Below are 19409 nucleotides of genomic sequence, written 5' to 3' on the forward strand. Positions count from 1 at the left end.
TCGGCTACTGTCACTTCTAGCAGTACAGAAAATCTCCCGCGGCAGCCCAGGAACTGAGAAAATTCAGGGACTTCCCTCCAGGCCATGTTCCCCGTAGTGAAGGGCTCTTGGCCTCATCGTGTGTCACCAACCCCAGTGCTTCCAATGAAAATAAAGGCATGGAAAATTCCCACTTGCCTTCTTACCACAGGGTGCAAGACAAACTTGGAGGGAATGTCTTTCTGTATAATACTGATCTATGCCAGTGGTTCCCAAACTCAAAACCTAGATCATTAGAGCTATTTGAGCACAGATGGTTATACAGTATCTTATTGACTGAGGTATTACTGAAGTCATGAACATACCTAAAATCTGTACAGTTCATGCTCCTTAAGGGCAGAGTTTGAGAGCCACTGATATATGCCATTTACTTGTACAACAGAGAAGAAATAAAAACAAAACTTACTTTTTGTAAGCACATTTGACATTATAGCCAGCAGCTGAATTTAAGACGGGAATTCCAAGATCTTGATAAACTTGTTTCCAAACTGCTCCACTTTCAATCTTTAGTAGAAATACACGGAAACATTTAATCAAAGAATATTGAAAGAGGTTTATTTAAAATGATATATTGTACATAGAAAAGTAATTTTGCCTGGCCGGAGGACCTGTAAGAGTCTTAATTTGGGTATAGTTATCAGAGCTTGGAGAAAGAAAGTAAAGAAATGTAAAGTACCAATCACTGTCAGTTTACAGGTTGTGTTTGAAAAAGGATACAGTAGGAGAGGACTTTATCCCTCCTCTCCAAGCTTTGATAAATCTCCCCCTTGGTTTCATGGTACCTTTACATTTGCAATATTAATCCTCAATAAAGATGACAAAGTCCAGAGAACAAGAATAAACCTGTATTGTATTTGTATGACATAACAGATTAAAAGTAAATCCATGGGATTGCTGACCTTAAATGCCATACACACGGGCAATGGGTGCCCCGTAATGAGCAAGATGCCTAAGCACAGGGAACTGCACAGTGGATCGTATGTCACACACATACCATTTGGTCTGATTTCACAGACCGATCTGCCGGAAATGGGTGACATCGGGCCCAAATCACATGGTGTATGGGGGCCTTAAGCGATCTAGTCAGTTAGAAATAAGGCTTAAATCGCCCCAAGTGCATGCCCCTATACATAAGGCCAGCAATGTGAACTAGACAAAGACTACAATTTTTGCACAGATAAAAATAAAAAATGTATCTGTCCTGCAACAGAATTAATCACAGCTTTCTCCATAACTATGCTTAGAAAAGACATATATGCTACCGATGTGACTAATAAATATGTAATCTAGGAAAACTTTGCTGTGAAGGCTTCACAATCCAATATGGAGCAAAGTACACACTTAAACCATAGGGATTTATTAAAATAATTCCTTTAGTAAATGGATTTTAATAGAAACAAAATTATGGACTCAAATTTGGTCATTAGAAATTACATATAACGATTTTGTCAAATCCAGGTCATCTTGATGGCTTAATAAGAAAAATACACGGAGAAAAAGGAATATGAAGAAAAGGAAATCGACCATACACACTGGGTGAATTTAGTGGGGGGCAGACAGCTTTGCATAGCGCGGCGCTATGGAAAACCGGCCACAATACCAACAGATGAACGACTGTCCTGGCAGTAGCGCGCATCACCGGGGTGTACACACTTTGAGCTGAAAGCTGCTCAAAACACCTAATTTGACCAGCTTTCAGCTCAAAATCGCCCAGTGTGTATAAGCCTTAAGGTCCATACACACTGGGCAACTATGCCCAGCGTGTATGGACAGCGAAGATGACAATCATCGCTGCGGGGAAAGCCGCTCAGTGCATACACACTAAGCGGCTTTCCCCCTGCCCGGTGCAAACGGAGGGGCGTTGCATAGCGGAGCGCCATATAAAACAACCCTGAAAGCCGCTCCTCCAGCAGATGAACGGTAGCAGCGATCACCGCTCATTGCCGGGCCATACACACTGGGTGGCTTTGAGCTGAAAGCCACTCAAAACAGCTCAAAGTCGCCCAGTGTGTATGGGCCTTAAGTTTGAATTCCAAGGGGGGAGCAGGGGCCATTTTATTCAGTTCATTTCTGTTCTTGGGGCCTGATTCAGAACGGATCGCTGGGCTGCATATACTTAGAGCCCAGCAATCAGGTAAACTCTGCTCTGCTGGGGCAAAATCCCGCCCACGTGCACAGCTCATTTTAATTGCAGCAGTTCACGCAAGGAGAAATCCATTCACATGCGCCAGCAATGTATATGTTACCGCCATATTAAAATATATATTGTTGGCAGTAACTTAAACATTGTTAGCCTGTACCAGCAATGTACATATTACTGCCTTATAAATAACATTGGTGGGCATTAGCGTGTGTATGCTCCACAGTGGAACAGGGGAAGGTTTGGGGTGGTCAGCCAGGTGTTCTGCCTGGCTATGTGGTCTGGCGGGGGAGCACCCTGCTCTGTGAGGAGCAGGCAGGGGGAGGGGGCACACACACATACAATATATATATATATATATATATATATATATATATATATATATATATACATACATACACATACATATACATACATATACATACATATACATACACACACACACACATACATTAGCATTCAGAGCCTGAAGTTCACATTTAATTCATATCAATAATAGCCCAACATACTGTAACCTCTCCTTCGGCTGTGTCTAAGACCCTCCATCTCCATGTGCACATATTCGATTCATCCCGCCTCCTTTTTACACTACCTCCTCTCCCGCCATATATTCTTGCTCTCCTCCATAGCTCGGCTTCACTCAGACAAGTCTACTAGCGGCTCTGGTTCTGCTGCCGATGCCGCATCTCCCCCCACCCCCAAAGTGCACTGCTGCTAAACTTCCTGTCGCGACGATCGTTCTCCGTGCCGCACGAGGAGAGCAGGGTCAAATGTCTCACTGTCCCCTTGATGGTGTGACTGGGTGCAGGGGGAGCTGTGGGCCCCTGAGACAGCTCGGGCCCCGTAGCAGCTGCACCCTCGGTAGTTACGCCCCTGAGCACAGCACCAGAGAAAGTGCTGCAGCATCAGAATTTTAAAAGTGGTGCTCACTGCTTGTGCTCAAGGCCTGGCAGCCAATCAGGAGCAGCCGCTGCAGCTGCTCCTGATTGGCTGCCGGTCCATTAGTTCCAGATAGCTAGTGGCCGAATCTATATTTAAATGCTGCCACACCGCGGCACTGACAGCCGTGCCCGGGCGTCCTCACCAAAAAGAACAATCGGCGTGGCCGGGTAGTAAATTGAGTGGACAGGTCAGGCCCAGAATGCTGAAATGCTTACCGGCCTGGGAGGCATGTGGCACCCTGCCACCCGGCCCAGCCCGCCACTGAGTGTGTATGGGCCTTAAGTCTCACTGATTACTGCAGATGAACTGCTAGTATATCAAAAGGAAAAAAACAGTCTGTGTTGGGGTAAGAACATTTCCAGTCTGTGTGAAATCCATATACAAGTACTGAAGTACCTCTTGAATTTTAAACATAAAAAATAAACACAAAACAACAAAATATGCATGATACATCACAGCAGCTACAGTTCGGAATATAATGTTTACTGATTATATATTGAAAAAAAAAAAGTATATAGAGATTATGTATGAAATCTGTAATAGGAGTATAGGCCCCCATCCACTAGGGCAGGCATGCAAAACTGCAGCCCTCCAGCTGTTGTGAAACTACACATCCCAGCATGCCTTGACATAGTTTTAGCATTTCCCAATAGCAAAACTGTGGCAAGGCATGATGGGACTTGTAGTTTCACAACAGTTGGAGGGCCATAGTTTGGCCATGCCTGCACTAGGGTGAGGGAATACATGTGGTACCTTGCACCCAATACCCCGAAAACTCACCTGGCAGCTGCTGGGTGGCAGAACTGCATATGATACATTGTTTGCAAAAGGACCACATACAATGTATCATATGTGATCCGAGCAAGGGCTGCATGCTGCGACAAATATTCATGGCAGCCCGTCTGATCTATGACTGCAATGAGAGGTGCACGGAATCGCATCTCACATAACTCCCAGGAAAATGACATGTGATCTGTCGCACCAATGCATCGCATTCACACTAGAAGATGGCCGCCTTATTACTTGTAGGCACTTTCCTATTTTACTTGCCAACAATCTTTAATGAATAATGTAGAAATAGACATTATTTTACTTACGTTATTAAATCCTCCAAGTTTATGTACAAGACGGAACAGTTTAAAAAGATTCAAGTTTCTGTACCCTAACACAGGCCTCTTGTTAATTGGTGTTCCTGGATAAAAGAAAAAAGTTTACATTTTATTGTTTTGAACAAAGAATACAAAAAAAAATAATTGGAATGAGGACATGTTTAAAGTTGATTAAGTAAAATAAGCTTACAAAGTAGTCACTAGAATTGTGAAAAATGAAAGTACCTTGGCATGTATAATTATCACATTTATTTCTGGGGACACACTTCAACTTGGAGTAGCAACCCGCCCACCTGTAGTGAATGATTTTAGCTAATCTGGTCTCCAGTATTTATAGACTGCATATTGGAACGAAAGGCACAATGAGTGTCAACATCTCTGTGAGAGATGTTCAAAATATCCATTAAAAATGCCAGCATCGCTCACAAATAAAAAAGGTGTAAAAAGTGATTATATTTTCTGTATAAAAAGGTAAACATTACAGGTAACAACGATGAATAAAAAGGCTTGCTTTATAATTTTCACACCTATTTTGACAAATTCACTTGGCACTCAAAAAGGGGGAAGGTAAGACCTACAAATTTGTACAATTTGTCAGTTTCAGGGATGAATTTGGAGAGTGGTTTGTGTGGGTGGGTTGCCTTGGGGTGTCACAATATTTATTTAGTACTTTTAACATGACTTTTTTTTACTTATATTTCACTTTGTAGATTTTTTTTCACCTACACTTTAACCCTTAGCTTCTTTCTTCTTAACTAACACTTTAGTTCCTCACTAGTGTGCTGCATATTGACCAGCTTCTGTTGGATTTTTTTGGGGTCCTGAACCATACATTCAAAACTTAGGGGGGTATTCAATCTTTGTCGTTCACCCGCAGCCATCTCCCGACGGGGTAGATGGCTGCGGGGCCCTATTCAATGCTGTCTTCCCCGACAGCATTGAACAGGGGTTTTGCGCAGAACGAGCCCGACAGCACAAGCTGTCGGGCTCGTTCTGCCGAGAAAAGCCGGAAATAGGCGAGCTCCCGGCCGGAGCTCGTCTATTTTCGTCATCAACTCGCGGCCATGCCCCCTTCTCGCCGCTCGGGACATTGAATCCCGACTGCCGAGCTCCAGGTGAGCAAAACGAGAACGGGACAGCCGTTCCTCTGACATTGAATACCCCCCTTAGTATTAGGGATCCACCAGAGATAAGATCACCTAGATGCTGGTTTGTAGGCTAGTATTTATTGGCCAATAAAGATACCATGAATCTCCAGATCAGCAATGTATTTTTTCTTTCTTTGGCATCCAAATGAATGTTTCTTAAACATGTTTGGTTTGTGTCTTTCGTTTCAAAATCTCCACCCTCTTCCCCATCCTTTGATTTCAGTCTCTCCTTTCTGGACCGATTTAGAGATATCACAACAGTTCAATTGCACCCACCTTCTGAGACTCAGCGATTCTCTCCTGCAATTATCATTCCAGCCTGCTTTACGTGAGTTCTGTCTCTTATCCCTACTGCACTTTTGTGTTCACCCCCTTGTTGACCTCATTCACATTATTAGATCTCTAACTAAATGAATGTATTTGTACCTAGTGATCTTAAGGGGGTGTACTTTCTATTCAATCCCGAATCCAAATCGGGTGTTGAGTAACACGGTGCCGTGTACACATTCATTTTAGACTATATAGTACAGATCTATACTACAGTATATAGTCTTGCCTGCACAGTCTATTTTTCTATTCGACTTCGATGCTGCACATCAGGATCAAATTGAAAAAGTTTGATTTCCGTTCAATTTAGATTTTTCTTATATGTATAAGCAGAATCAAATAGAAAAATAAAATCAAACCGTGTGCACGCTCTATTACAGCTATGCTCTTTATGCTCTGTTCCCACATTCTGTATGTCTGCTGCCATTTATTTTTCATGTTATTGTTTTGAAACCTCTTATACTCCTGTTACCTTTTGTAACTGGTTTTTGTAATTTCAATAAACTTGTAGGATTAAAAAATAATAATAATAATACATTTCCATGATAAAAAAAAACCTGTCAAAGTTTTTGACTGCTAGTTAAAATGTAGGGTAGTGAGCTGTATACTGTATGAAAGGAGTCAAATAAATTTTTTAACCTTAATCCAATTTAGCACCACAGCTTGTTGTAAAGTAAGAACATAAAGTACACCCATCTACAGAACATACGCTAATTAAAACAATCTTAAACAGTGTAAAAGTGCTTGTAATTAGCCAAACCAAATGAGCAGCATTATCCGCATGCATACTGGATTGTCAGTTCTGGTCAAGACATAAAAAAGTCAAATATTGACACTAAGGGGGGTATTCAATGTCAGAGGAACGGCTGTCGAGCAAGCTCGACAGCCGTGCCCCTGTCCCATTCTCATCAATAAACACCTCAACATATATGTGTTTTTGCCCAATGTATATTATGCAAACCTCCCCAAGTGTATGATTTTTATTTTATTTTATCATTTTAAGTTGAACTGCAAAATTGCAATGACAATTTGCTGTGAAAACAGCTTGGAGAATCTAACTTAAGGTCTATACACACTAGGCAACTATGCCCAGCATGTATGGACAGCGATGATCGCGTTCATCGCTGCAGGTTAAGCCGCTCAGTGCATACACACTGAGCGGCTTTCCCCCTGCCCGGCGCCGACGGAGGGGGGGGGGGGTAGGACTGCGTTGCATAGCGAAGTGCTATGCAAAGCGTCCTGAAAGCCGCTCATCTGCTGGTTTAACCAGTAGATGAACGGCTTTCCTGGCGATGTTGCGGGAGCGCACAGCAGCGCTCACCACCGGGCCATACACACTGGGCGGCTTTGAGCTGGAAGCCGCTCAAAACATCAGACTTTCAGCTCAAAGTCACCCAGTGTGTATGGGCCTTTATTCCTTATGTGTTATTATAATGCACTAATCCGTTCACATCATGCAAACCAGAAATGCCTTTCATGCAGTAAGACATGAGCAAAATCATGATATTGGGCAATAAAGAGACCATCACTGGACTAATTAGGTATCTTTGAAAAAGGCAGCAGACTGGAAATAACGGTACTTCTGTATTAGCAGGGCACCTGGCTACGCTACGCTGGCAACGTACCTAAGCCTACGTTGTCAGCGTAGGCTTGTTTTGGGGCGCCCTGCTAATATGTGTGTTATGTGTGTAGTGCAGTGGTTTATACTGTACTTACCCTCAACGATGTCCCCGGGGCCAGGGTTCCCCTCCTCCGGCACTTGCCTCGTGTCCCTCCTCCGTGTACCCGGCACCACCGTTCCTCCTCCATGACACTCCCCAGCGGCTGCAGTAATGTACGTAATTCAGCGTACTGCCGATTGGGGAGCATCACATGGTTTCCCTGCTCCCCCAGCGGCACTACGCTAATTGCCTACATTGCTGCCGCCGGGGACACGGAGGAGCAACGCTGGTGCTGGTGACATCATTAAGGGTAAGTATAAACCACTGAACCACACATACAGTATAACACACACTATAGCACACTAACACAAATCATATCCCCACTATCCACGTCATACGCCCAGTGTCCACGTGGGCGCAGAGGTTTTTACGTAACTTGAGCTGTGCTAATACACAATGGTTTACATCCACACGTCATACCCCCAGTATCCACGTGGGCGTGGAGATAATTTTATAAAGTGTGGCGAACACAGCGAGCCCTGCGAGGGGACGCGGGGCTCGCTGCGCTCGCCACGCTTCGGGCCCGGTGGCTCGCCACACTTTATAAAATTATCTCCACGCCCACGTGGATACTGGGGGTATGACGTGTGGATACTGGGGATGTGAACCATTGTGTATTAGCACAGCTCAAGTTAAGCAATTTACGTAAGTTACGTAGCCAGCATAGTGGTGTATTGGTTTTCTCAATACACCACTACGCAAACTACGTAATGGGCCCCCTGCTAATACATAAGTACCGAAATAACCTGCATTACTTCATGAGCCTCAGTGCCTGACAGTAGCATCATCCACCACATGATTCTCCTCGCCAGTTGGCAAGTTGAGCAGCCGGATGCAAAACTGAAGCAGATACTGGGAGAAGCGTAACCTCATGAAAGGTGCTACTTCCAGGTTCACATGGGACTTGGCATGTTTTCCGTGGTAAAAAGCAAGAGACAAATACCAAGTTATCCCAGCAAAGATCAGCATTAATACTGCACCATTAACTTTGTTAGATCAGTGGGTATTCGGAGAACGACAACTTGATCCGTACGAGACCTGGTCCACATGTCTTGTTTAGATTTATATGCACACAGGTTATAGTCTACGTAGTTTATCCTAATATATTAACATACATGTATTACTCACCTCGTGTTTATAAATCATATGCATGTGACATGAGCATTGTGCCAGAATTAAAGACACTACCAATACACTGTTGTACTCTTCTGATCATTTAAGACACATACACCTAGACCTCATGCGAGTGCAGGTATCACTACACTCAAAACTTCATAATAATAACCAGGAAAACTCTATACAGCTGCTCCCGCTCCCAAATCTGGAAACTACTCACAGCTGCGCTGTTATTTCCACCCCCTTCTCAATCATTCCTAATTAAATCAACTCATAAGGGCATGACTCAGTTACATACAAGACCGTTTTGTAGACAGATCAATTAGCATATTAAGGTCATGAACCCCATATCCATGCACAGCTAAAAGGATGCATCTGGGTGGCAATGGAGCCAGCCAATCCTAGTTGTGCAGCGTTGCAGAGGGGAGCGTACGCAGAGATCTATAGGATCTCAGAGGGATTTCTTAAACCATTGATAGGTCTGGTGCAAACAATAGTGAAGATGGTCATTGTCACAAGAACTTTAAGCTGCATAGGATTTAGGTTACATACAGGTGAAAATATTATTAAAACAGAATAAAACGTCAAAACAGACATACTGTTGAAAGTAATAATTAAATGAACAAGAAACAGAAGTCAAGAAATCTCATCTCTCATGAAATTATGACTAGTACCAACAATAATTATAACAGTAATCACCTCTGTCTTCCATAAATTTGTATAACTGCTGCAAAAAGTTTTCACTTTCACCAGGAAATGGTTCCACTTCATCCTAAGTTAGGAAAACATGAAAACATTCATATAATAAAGTATTGAGAAAAAAAGATTATATATTCTGGTGGGTTACAGACAGTGTTATGATTTGTAAAACCACACGTCAGGGCTGAACATCTATGGACAAGATCATGCATAAGGCAATATTCGTCTAGGATGAGTGAAAATTGACTTAAGACTTGACTTATGGGGGGTATTCAATCCCCCATCGCTATTTCCGACAAGGGAAATAGCAGCAAGTGCCTACCGTATATACTCGAGTATAAGCCGACCCGAATATAAGCCGAGGCACCTAATTTTACAACAAAAAAACTAGGAAAACGTATTGACTCAAGTGGGACCCTCACTCGAGTATAAGCCGAGGGGGGCTTTATTATCATAAAAAATGTTCTGAAAAAGTAGGCTTATACTCGAGTATATATGGTATTCAATGCGGTCTTTCCCGACAGCATTAAACAGGCATCTTGGCAAAACGAACACGACTATAAAAGCAGTCGGGCTGGTTTTGCCAAGAACAACCATGGATTGTCGAGCCCACGGCTTTATCTCGACGATCCACGGGCTGCTTCTCGCTGCTACGCCTCCTTTTCGGCACTCGGCAGGCGGGACATTGAATTCCACCTGCCGATTTGCTGTCGAGCGAGCAGAGAACGGGACAGTCGGATTGAATATCCCTCTATGTTCTCAAGCTGGGATACAGATAAAGTAGTATCACCTGGGGTGGTGGAACACATTGATTGGATATGCTGCTCTAAAATTTTTGGGCGCATTATATACTGGTATCTAATGGTAAACTACTGGGCAGATCCGGATGAGCAATAACCAAGCATAATTAACTTTTATGGGCAATTTCTGTCTATTTTAAATCCTTAACAGCAATAATAGTTTATTTTAAACCTTGATGGGCAATTGACAGGCATATAAAAAATGTGCCAGGCAATTAATGGGCATATTAAAAGATAATCTGCAATTACAACACATTTTGAATTGTGACAGAAAATCACTGGGCATACAAAAGCCTAATAGGCATTTACTGACTATAAAATCTTAAGGGGCATTGAGAGGTCACCAATCTTGATGGGCAATCATAAGGTATATGAACAAATCCACATTAAGCAGTCTTCCAATGCAGTCGTTAACAGTACTAGAGTATCAGTGAAATAACGGTCAGTTATTTTTGTATTTCTTGCCGTTAGATTCCATCGTAACACTTTCTCAAATGAAAACTACATTACAGTACATCCTGTATATAAATATCATACTCATGGGCATGGTATATTAGTAAGGAATACTTTATGTATTACTCATTCTGGTTGAATACAATTCAATGGACAAAAATATTTTGTATGTCATATAAGCCTATCTGAATTTAAACATGCATGTAATAAACCCATATTTGCCAGACACAGACAGGAACTAGCACACAGAACATTTATTTATTTATTAACAGTTTCTTATATAGGGCATACAGATTTTGCAGCGCTTTACAGAGAATATTTGAACATTCACATCAGTCCCTGTCCCAGTGGAGCTTACATTCTATATTCCCTACCACATATACACATACATTCTAGGGTTAATTTTTGTTGGGAGCCAATCAGACTACCAGTATATTTTGGGATTGTGGGAGGAAACCGGAGTACCCGGAGGAAACCCATGCAAGTACGGGGAGAATATAGAAACGCCGCACAGTTCGAGCCATGATGGGAATTGAACCCATGACCTCAGCGCTGTGAGGCAGTAATGCTAACCATTACACCATCCGTTCTGCCCGTGTTAAAAGGCACACAAAATGCATTATTCGACATTCCACAGACAACAATGTGGAATCTAATGCAATGCATATACCAAAATGTATAAAGTAATGTTACATATATGCACACATGCCCTATATAACAAAAAATATAATCATTCGATGGCACCTTACCAGATAAAATGCTCCATAAGCCCCTAATATACAGGCGGTACAATTTATCGCATCCTGAACTAACACAAAACAGCTCACAGCTCCATGGAGCTGTGAGTTAATTATGGTAATTCAGGCTGTGAGATGTGGTGCCATTGTCAGCAGTTGAATGCAATGGCAGAATTTGAACCCGGTGCATGTAATTGGATTGACTCTTAATACCTCAAGATGATATACGTTTTTACCTCTGCTCATCTGATTGAAATTTAGTCAGTGGGGTCAATTCAACTGGGGGAGCATTTTATGCACCTGTGAGCCAGAGCAACACTGTCGAATTTTACAACATCCCATACTCAAAACTACTCACAGCCTCATGGGGCTCCAAATACTTTTGAAAAAATCTGGACAGAAATCTGCCATTGCCGGTGGTGAAATGCAGCAGCAATGGCAACTAGCACCCTTCGCATTCAAGTGAATGGTGTCCACGGGGTCTGGAAGTATTTAGTCCAAATGTTTAGAATTCATTAAATCAAATGCTCATTAAATTTAAGGTAAGCACAGTTCTCTAAACCTTTCATTAAGATTGATATGGAATGTTATAAGTACTACTTTGAACTTTTGAGGCAGAGATAGAAAGTACAACCCTATCATCGACATGTGATGTAACAGAGCAAAGGTCTTCAGTCAAATGCAACCTAGCATTACTTTGTTACATTGCTTACTTGCCTTCAAGTCATCCAAAATGGCGACTCCCAAATCCCTTTCCTCTTTTGTAGTTTCCATTATAGTGCCTTTGATATCATATTTAGCCTTTGGGGTTAGGAGACATAAGTGCATGTTTGTGCATTTTTTCTTTTTTCTTCTCTTTTTTAACATTAATCTGTAGTTGCCTTGTTTATATGGTTGTTTGCTAAAGTAGTGTTCATTCTAGCACCTGCCATATTTGAAAACTCATGCAGTTCCTCTCCCCTGTCTGGGATGTCACTGTCTGCTGTAGTGCTTCTAGCACAGTGTGGTCTATATATCAGCACTGATATGCAAACCAGACCTGTGCTAGAAACACCACAGCAGACAGCGACACCCCAGGCAGGGAACAGGAACTGCATGGGTTTTTTAAATATGGTGGGTGCTAGAATGAACACTATAGAGGCAACATCCCATCTACGTAAATTTACCCCATAGAATACAATCCTAATCTTTCCAATTTGTTTAAGCAGTCTTTGATGTGGGACTGCTTTGAAGGCCTTACTAAAAAGTCTTGATATGCTACATTAATGTGACCCTTGATGGAATACTTTTATCACCCAGTCAAAAAAACTCAAGGGAAGTGTGGATCAGAACCAATAACTCCATGTATTGTGCTCAGCAGTAATAATTGGCTGTTGTGGTGGACTAGAGTCTCTCTGCCCAATACTGAGGTATCACTTGAATACCTGCTGACTAATTGCTAGTCTATGATGTCTGATTCAGGTACTGCTTGTGGGATAGACCCCTATCTAAGCTTTGTTGGCGCAATGGGACAAGTTATAAAGTAATAGTGCCTAGCCAATCAAGAACAGGACAGGAAAAACTAGTAGGTGAAGGTTCTTACATTTTTTCCTCAATGCCATTTTATTATTTTGTATTCAGCCATATGGAATGCATAGAATATAAAATATTGTTATATGAAATCACTTTTGTCTTGGAAGCTGAGGGATCTTTCTTATTGCTTATGGCATACCATATCAAAACTATGAGATGGATGGCTTCTAAAGTGATATTTTTGATAACAGTCAAGATTAACAAATGAGACTCACCAAGGTCCCCACTGTATCAAGGAACTCAGACTAAGCACCCCCAGGGTGCAAGAGACAAATAGGTCTAATTAGTTCCATGAATAATACTATGTTTAGAACAACACTTTTCTACACTAGCAGCTGACTTCAGCTACCAATTAGCCATATTTCACACCGAAATATCAATAATGATGTTCACTCCGCAACATAAGCTGAAGATCCCAGACAAAAGCTAAATTATTTACATAAAATATCAAATACATTCAAATATACTTTGATATGCTTGCTATTTATTTACATTTCTAATACTCTGGACGTCGGTCTTAATTACCGGACCTGTCCAGAGTAATCCCTGACGGTTGGTAAATCTAGGCAATACTGTAGTATTCTTACCTCAAACAAATTGTATTGTAGTGGCTCCATGACCATGAATCCCACCATGAGTACAGAATGGAATTTAGGAAAAATTATATTAAAAGTGGAAGAATCCATTAACAGAAAAATGTGAAATTGCATAAAGCTAAAAGTGAGATATTATATTTCTTGATAAGCATGATTATATTCCAATCATTGGTACTTTATACTATTGTATAGGACATCACTGGCTTAAGCGGAGGAAAGAGATGCAGGCAGTTCAGATGTCCCTGTTCAACAAAGGTGGGCACTGGCCAATGTGTGGATTCACACAACAGCGATCAAGTCTGAATAACTCACATACTGCGTTGTAGGTTGCGATCAATTAATATAAATTACTAAGTGATCAAAACACGTTTTACATCTTAGGAAACGCTGCAAATGTAAAAAAAAAAGCTAAACAAACACTACAGAACTACTTGCCTCATCATCACTACTATTGTCTTCTTGATCATCCTTAGTCTCCTCTTCTTCATCTTCAGTTTCACAACTTGAGCTTTCTTCTTTTAACTCTGCTTTCCAGTTAGCGGGTATGGTTTTGGTTCTAATAAATTCCATGGCATAGTCGTACACTTAAAGAAAATATCAATTAATATAGTAATCAATAAATAAATAAGATATTCTGAGAGCAGGCACATATGTGTAATTTAACAGAGTAGCTAAACTGTAAAGGGGTTTAAATATGTTCCTACTGTACTTTCATATCCACTTATGAACCCCCATAATGGTACTTAAAACATATGTTTTGGACAATCATGGTTTGGACAAACCGTAAAATAACTACCATTGCAGCAGACTATCCACATCCATGTAAGATTCCCTCCAATCTATGTCTCTCTAATGGGTTATACCTGAAACACATTCTAACGCTAGGTTTCACTATAAGGTGCTGACAGTACACGGCAAAAACCATGGATCTGTAAGGGAACATGTCTATAAAAATGTCCAATTTAAAATACACACAGAGAGCAGAGAAGCATGCACTGACTACAGCGCTTTATCAGAGGGGAGGTCTGAGGGAATTGTTTTATTTTAAAACATTTTAAACGGAGAATCCCTTAAACATTTTGCCACCGTATTATGCTGCTTTCCCATTGCCTACACGGGTAAAGACCCCGTTTTTTTAAACGGGTCTTTAAACGTGTAAGAGCCATAAATCCCCTTTCCCACTGCAGCTTTTAAACGGTAAATTACCGTTTAAAAGCCGTTTTTGTCCCATTCCCACTTACCCGTTTAAAATGATAGTAAAGATGGAGGGGTTTTTAAAAAAAAAAACGACGTGGGGTCCCCCCCCCACTGCCGTAACCAGCACCAGGCTGAAAGAGCCGGGGCTGGTATTAAAAAAATCAGGAAACCCGACAAATAGGGGTTCCCTGATTTTTTAAAACCAGCCCCAGGCTCCAGGTCCGGGGCTGGTTCCCAAAATACGGGGGACAATATGACTAGGGGTGCCCCGTATTTTAAGAACCAGCCCCAGGCCAAACCAGCCAGCAGGGTAATGCCACAGCCGGGGGACACTTATGATATAAGTTCCCACGGCCAAAGCATTCATCCCTACTGACCAGTCAGCCTGGCCAGGGGCCCTGCGGGAGTGGGGACCCCCCCGATGAAGGGGTCCCCCCTCCAGGACTTACCTGACCAGGCTGAAGCCTGGTGCTGTCCCCGATGTCCCTGGGCGGTGGGCATCGGGCTGATGGAATGGTGTAAAAAAATAGAATAAAAACTATTGTCTTTTACTGTGGAACTATGAGTCCCAGCAAGCCTCCCCCGCAGGCTGGGACTTGGAGAACCACAAGTCCCAGCCTGCGGGGCATTAAAGGGCCCGCTGGCACTTGTAGTTCCACAGTAAAAGAAAGTTAAATAAACACACTGACACACGTGAAAAATAAAAGTTTAATACATACATTACACAAACACACTGATGCTTACCTATCTTGAGCCCGTAGGTAGCCTTCAGTCGGTGTCGGCATCCGGTGTCGGCATCCTCCTCCGGTGTCCGTGTCCGGTTCCAACGCAATCCATAGGTATAGCTGTGGAAGGAAACTATACTTACTAGTGTCCTCCGGCGAAGATCATGTCCTCTTCTTTCCATGTAGCATCCCCGGGACTTGGCAAAATAAACCGGCTTAACGCGAAACCCACGGACTGTGAGCAGGAGCCGCACAGTGTTTGTTTACATCGTGCGGCTCCGCCCCCGAATGCCGCTATTGGCCGCCTTGCGGCCTAGCGGCTCCTGATTGGCCGCTAGGCCGCAAAGCATCCATCAGTAGGGATGAATGCTTTGGCCGCGGGAACTGTGTCCCCCGGCTGTGGCATTACCCTGCTGGCTGGTTTGGCCTGGGGCTGGTTCTTAAAATACGGGGGACCCCTAGTCATTTTGTCCCCCGTTTTTGGGAACCAGCCCCGGACCTGGGGCTGGTTTTAAAAAATCAGCGAAGCCCTATTTGTCGGGTTTCCTGATTTTTTCTCTTTCAGTCGTGCTGGTTACGGCAGTTGGGGGGGGGGGGGGGGCCCCATGCCATTTTTTTTTTAACGGGTAAAAGGGGTACCCCTTTCCCACTGCCAAAAAAACAGCTTTTAAACGGGTAAAACTCTGCTTTTTACCCGTTTAATAAAAAACGGTATATTTAACGGGTGAAGCAACCTGGAGCTTTCCCACTGCAGCTCTACCCGTTTAAAAAGGCTAAAAAAAAGGCAAATTAACGTTTAAGAGCTGCAGTGGGAAAGGGGCATAAGTGACATTTATTCCACTTCAGTAATCAAGATTTCATAGGACTTGTAAACTGAGCAGGAATAATTGATACATGAATATTCATTTGGTATATACTGGTGAAAAAATGTCTTATATTTACACAGGAAGTAAATATCAGAGGAAGAATATACCGCTATATGAACAAGGCCCAAGACAGAGCACATCATTCCTACCCTTTTTGGAGCCACCCTGGCACTTGCATGGCAATACGTGTAAGCACACATTCAAAACCTGGGTTTGTTTTTGCAATATTAAAGTATTTAGAAATTAATCATATTAATGTAGAACACAAAAACATTGGTTATCAAAATGGTTTTAAATGGATTTTCCACTTTAAATAGAAACTTTAGTAAATTATTTACCTTTCCAATGCGTTGCTGTACTTACAGATTCCACTTATATAGATATGCCATACTATCCCTTTAACCACAATTACTTATGATTTACACAGGTTCTATGGCTGGCCAAATGCAAGCCTGCAAAGCACTGGATTTTAATCAGGCACAGTAGCTGTCTAAATTATAGGGTAGTTCTGGCAAGATTACTTCTACAGCTGTTGTTTTGGATCTCAACCTCAGCAGAAATCCAAGCAGTGCTGAAGATGATTTGCAGAGGGTCAGGCAATAAATACTAGGGTTACCACCACCCATCTAAAATTACTCTTAACAGTCCGGTAATTAAGACCGGACTTTCCAGAGGGTTGGAGTTCTCAGACTATACAAAAGTCCGGGAATAGGCAACTGGTAGCTGCCTATTCCTGCACATTGTATAGTGCCAACCTTCCCGACTCTGGAGGTCGGTCTTCATTACTGGACTATCCACAGTAATCCCTGATGGGTGGTAACCCTAGGCAATACTGTAGTAATTTTGCCTTCACAAACAAATTGTATTTCAGTGGCTCCATGACAATGAATCCCACCAAAGAACAGCATGAGTACAGAATGGGATTTAGGAAAAATTATATTCAAAGGGGAAGAATCCATTAATACACAGTTGTTAAATTGCATAAAGCTAAAAGTGAAATCTTATATTTTTGGTACTTGTGTATTTTCACGGCGCCCGTTATATCGGATGCGATATTGTCCGATATATCAATGCGATCCGAACCGATTTTTGACCTGTTCATAACCCCACTATCAACTACGCATGGAGTTGATTTTATATAGTGTGGCGAGCCCGACACAACGATGGCATCGATATATCAGCCGATATATCGAGCGCCGTGAAAATACACAAGTACCATGTTTTTTATTAATCATGATTATATTCCAATAATTTACTTTATAAAAGTGTATAGGACATCACTGGCTTAAGCTGAATAGGAAGATGGATGCAGGCAGTTCACATGTCCGTAGTTGACAAAGGTGGGTACTGGCAAGTGAGTCGTTTGCGGATGTTTCCACAACTGCAACCAAATAATAACAGCAGAGAGAAAGGGTAGCTCAGAGTTGTCAGCCCCAGGGACTATGCTCTGCAGCAACAGGCTGCATATTCCCTGTCTCTGCATTGCTCTACCCCCTGACCGCAGCAGCCTTGGTGGTAACCTCCCTCGCAGACTGCTGCTTACTGGGCACTGTTGCATTTAAATTATCATGAGAATCTGTCCTGCATCTCTGTGGGCAGACAACTGGAAAACATGTACAATGCGCCTGTGCAAATTTTAAGAATCGGGTATTTGTGTGCATCAACAACAGTGAATCATGCTCCATGTGTGCAGAAAAAAGTACCTTTTGTGGAGACCTTGTGGTGTGCAGACAAAAGGAAGTGAAATTATGAATGTTGCCAAAATGGCACTGTCTTTATGATTTCAGATACACAATAAATGGCAATACATTTTCTTGAGAATCAATATAAAACAGATACAAAGAAAACTCCAGTTCAAACTTCTCTTACCTGGCTTTAAGATACAGTCATTTTTAAATGAGACATCATCGATATCTCGAAAATCATTTTTTGCAACAGAAATGCTGTAAAATGTAAGACAGGTTGTTAGAATCTGAAATATCATAAACAATAGATCATCTGGCACATTTTATTTACTTACAATTTGCCATCCTTAAAGGAACGCACAAGAATGAAATCTTTTTTAACAGCTATATCATCACGGCAGTCTGGTGACACAACCTGTTAAAGGAAAACATTAACTTAACTTTGCTGCCATTTAGCGATTGCAATGAGAAAAATATCAACTGTACAGAATCAGGATGTTTGGTTATTTTAAAGGTTACAATAATTATAGACATCGAAGTGGTATAGATGGAGGATACCGCACCACCTAGAGCATGTCTGACTAGCTTGGCATCTTATCTGCTGGAAACATGTTGTCCATGCCTTTCAATGGCCCTCTGCATTCACAAGTACACAGTTCCTCTGATAGTGAAATATTATTGAGGATTCAGGAAATAAAAATTTGTGTTTAACGGTTTGTTTCCTGATGCTGTTTCTGCATCTTGCAATATATTACCTATCACAAGACAATGTTTGGGTTCATTCCACTCTCAAGTTCTGAATCACATTTGCATTCATATTGTGATTTTCTATAACACATTTAAATCAATGCAAAGATTTAACTTTGCAGAACCCATACATAATGATCTCTTAGTATAAAAAGACAAAGGTCCATACACACTGGCTATTTTGCGCAGCGTGTATGGACAGTGATGACAGCTGAAATTGCAGGGCAGAAAATCTCTCAGTGCACACACACCAAGAGATTTCCCCCCTGTCCGATAGACCCCGAAAAGACCTTTTTTTGTTACATCAAAATTCATTATCATGTTAATTTATAGCTTTAATATAAAATTGTTCACATTATATATACGGAAATAGTAAATATTGCTTTCCCATGCATGATAATGTACAAGATTAATAATAGCAATACACCATATAAAATTCAGTATAGTCCTGTGGAGTAAAATGGCTTTTCCGAACTTGTGGATCATTCAACATTTCTCAATCTGAATTTTTCATGTTAACCTACAATTAACAGGATGACCATGGTGGTTTGCTTGATCTGGCCAGAATTGTCTGTTGTAGCAGACAAGGTCATATCATATTCACATTAAATAGCAGAGGTCCTAGCTGCATATCCAGATCAGTGCAGTGATGAGTAACAGCTGAATCTGACGAGTCACAGTTCCTAATGTTTCAAGTGGATGGTAGTGTTTGGGCGTAGTGCAGACCCAACAAGGTCTTGGACCACAGTTATCAACAAGGCATCATGCATGCCGATTCATGTGGCATGGG

The 19409-nt window shown here is 41.8% G+C and overlaps 1 protein-coding gene across 2 annotated transcripts in view; it reads right to left on the bottom strand.

The window, feature by feature from the left end:
* ARID4B (AT-rich interaction domain 4B) overlaps window positions 1–19409 on the bottom strand; it is a 167224-nt gene that overhangs the window by 48484 nt on the left and 99331 nt on the right. For both annotated transcript variants that reach the window (XM_083176448.1, XM_083176447.1), the window contains exons 9-14: window positions 18208–18287; window positions 18057–18130; window positions 13835–13983; window positions 9242–9314; window positions 4219–4313; window positions 446–543 (exon numbers count right to left, since the gene is read on the bottom strand). In XM_083176448.1, coding sequence (XP_083032574.1) covers window positions 446–543; window positions 4219–4313; window positions 9242–9314; window positions 13835–13983; window positions 18057–18130; window positions 18208–18287 — 569 coding nt within the window. The remainder of the gene's footprint in view (window positions 1–445; window positions 544–4218; window positions 4314–9241; window positions 9315–13834; window positions 13984–18056; window positions 18131–18207; window positions 18288–19409) is intronic.

Source organism: Crinia signifera, chromosome 3 (assembly GCF_055691185.1).
Source record: "Crinia signifera chromosome 3, ASM5569118v1, whole genome shotgun sequence".
Lineage (NCBI taxonomy): Eukaryota > Metazoa > Chordata > Amphibia > Anura > Myobatrachidae > Crinia > Crinia signifera.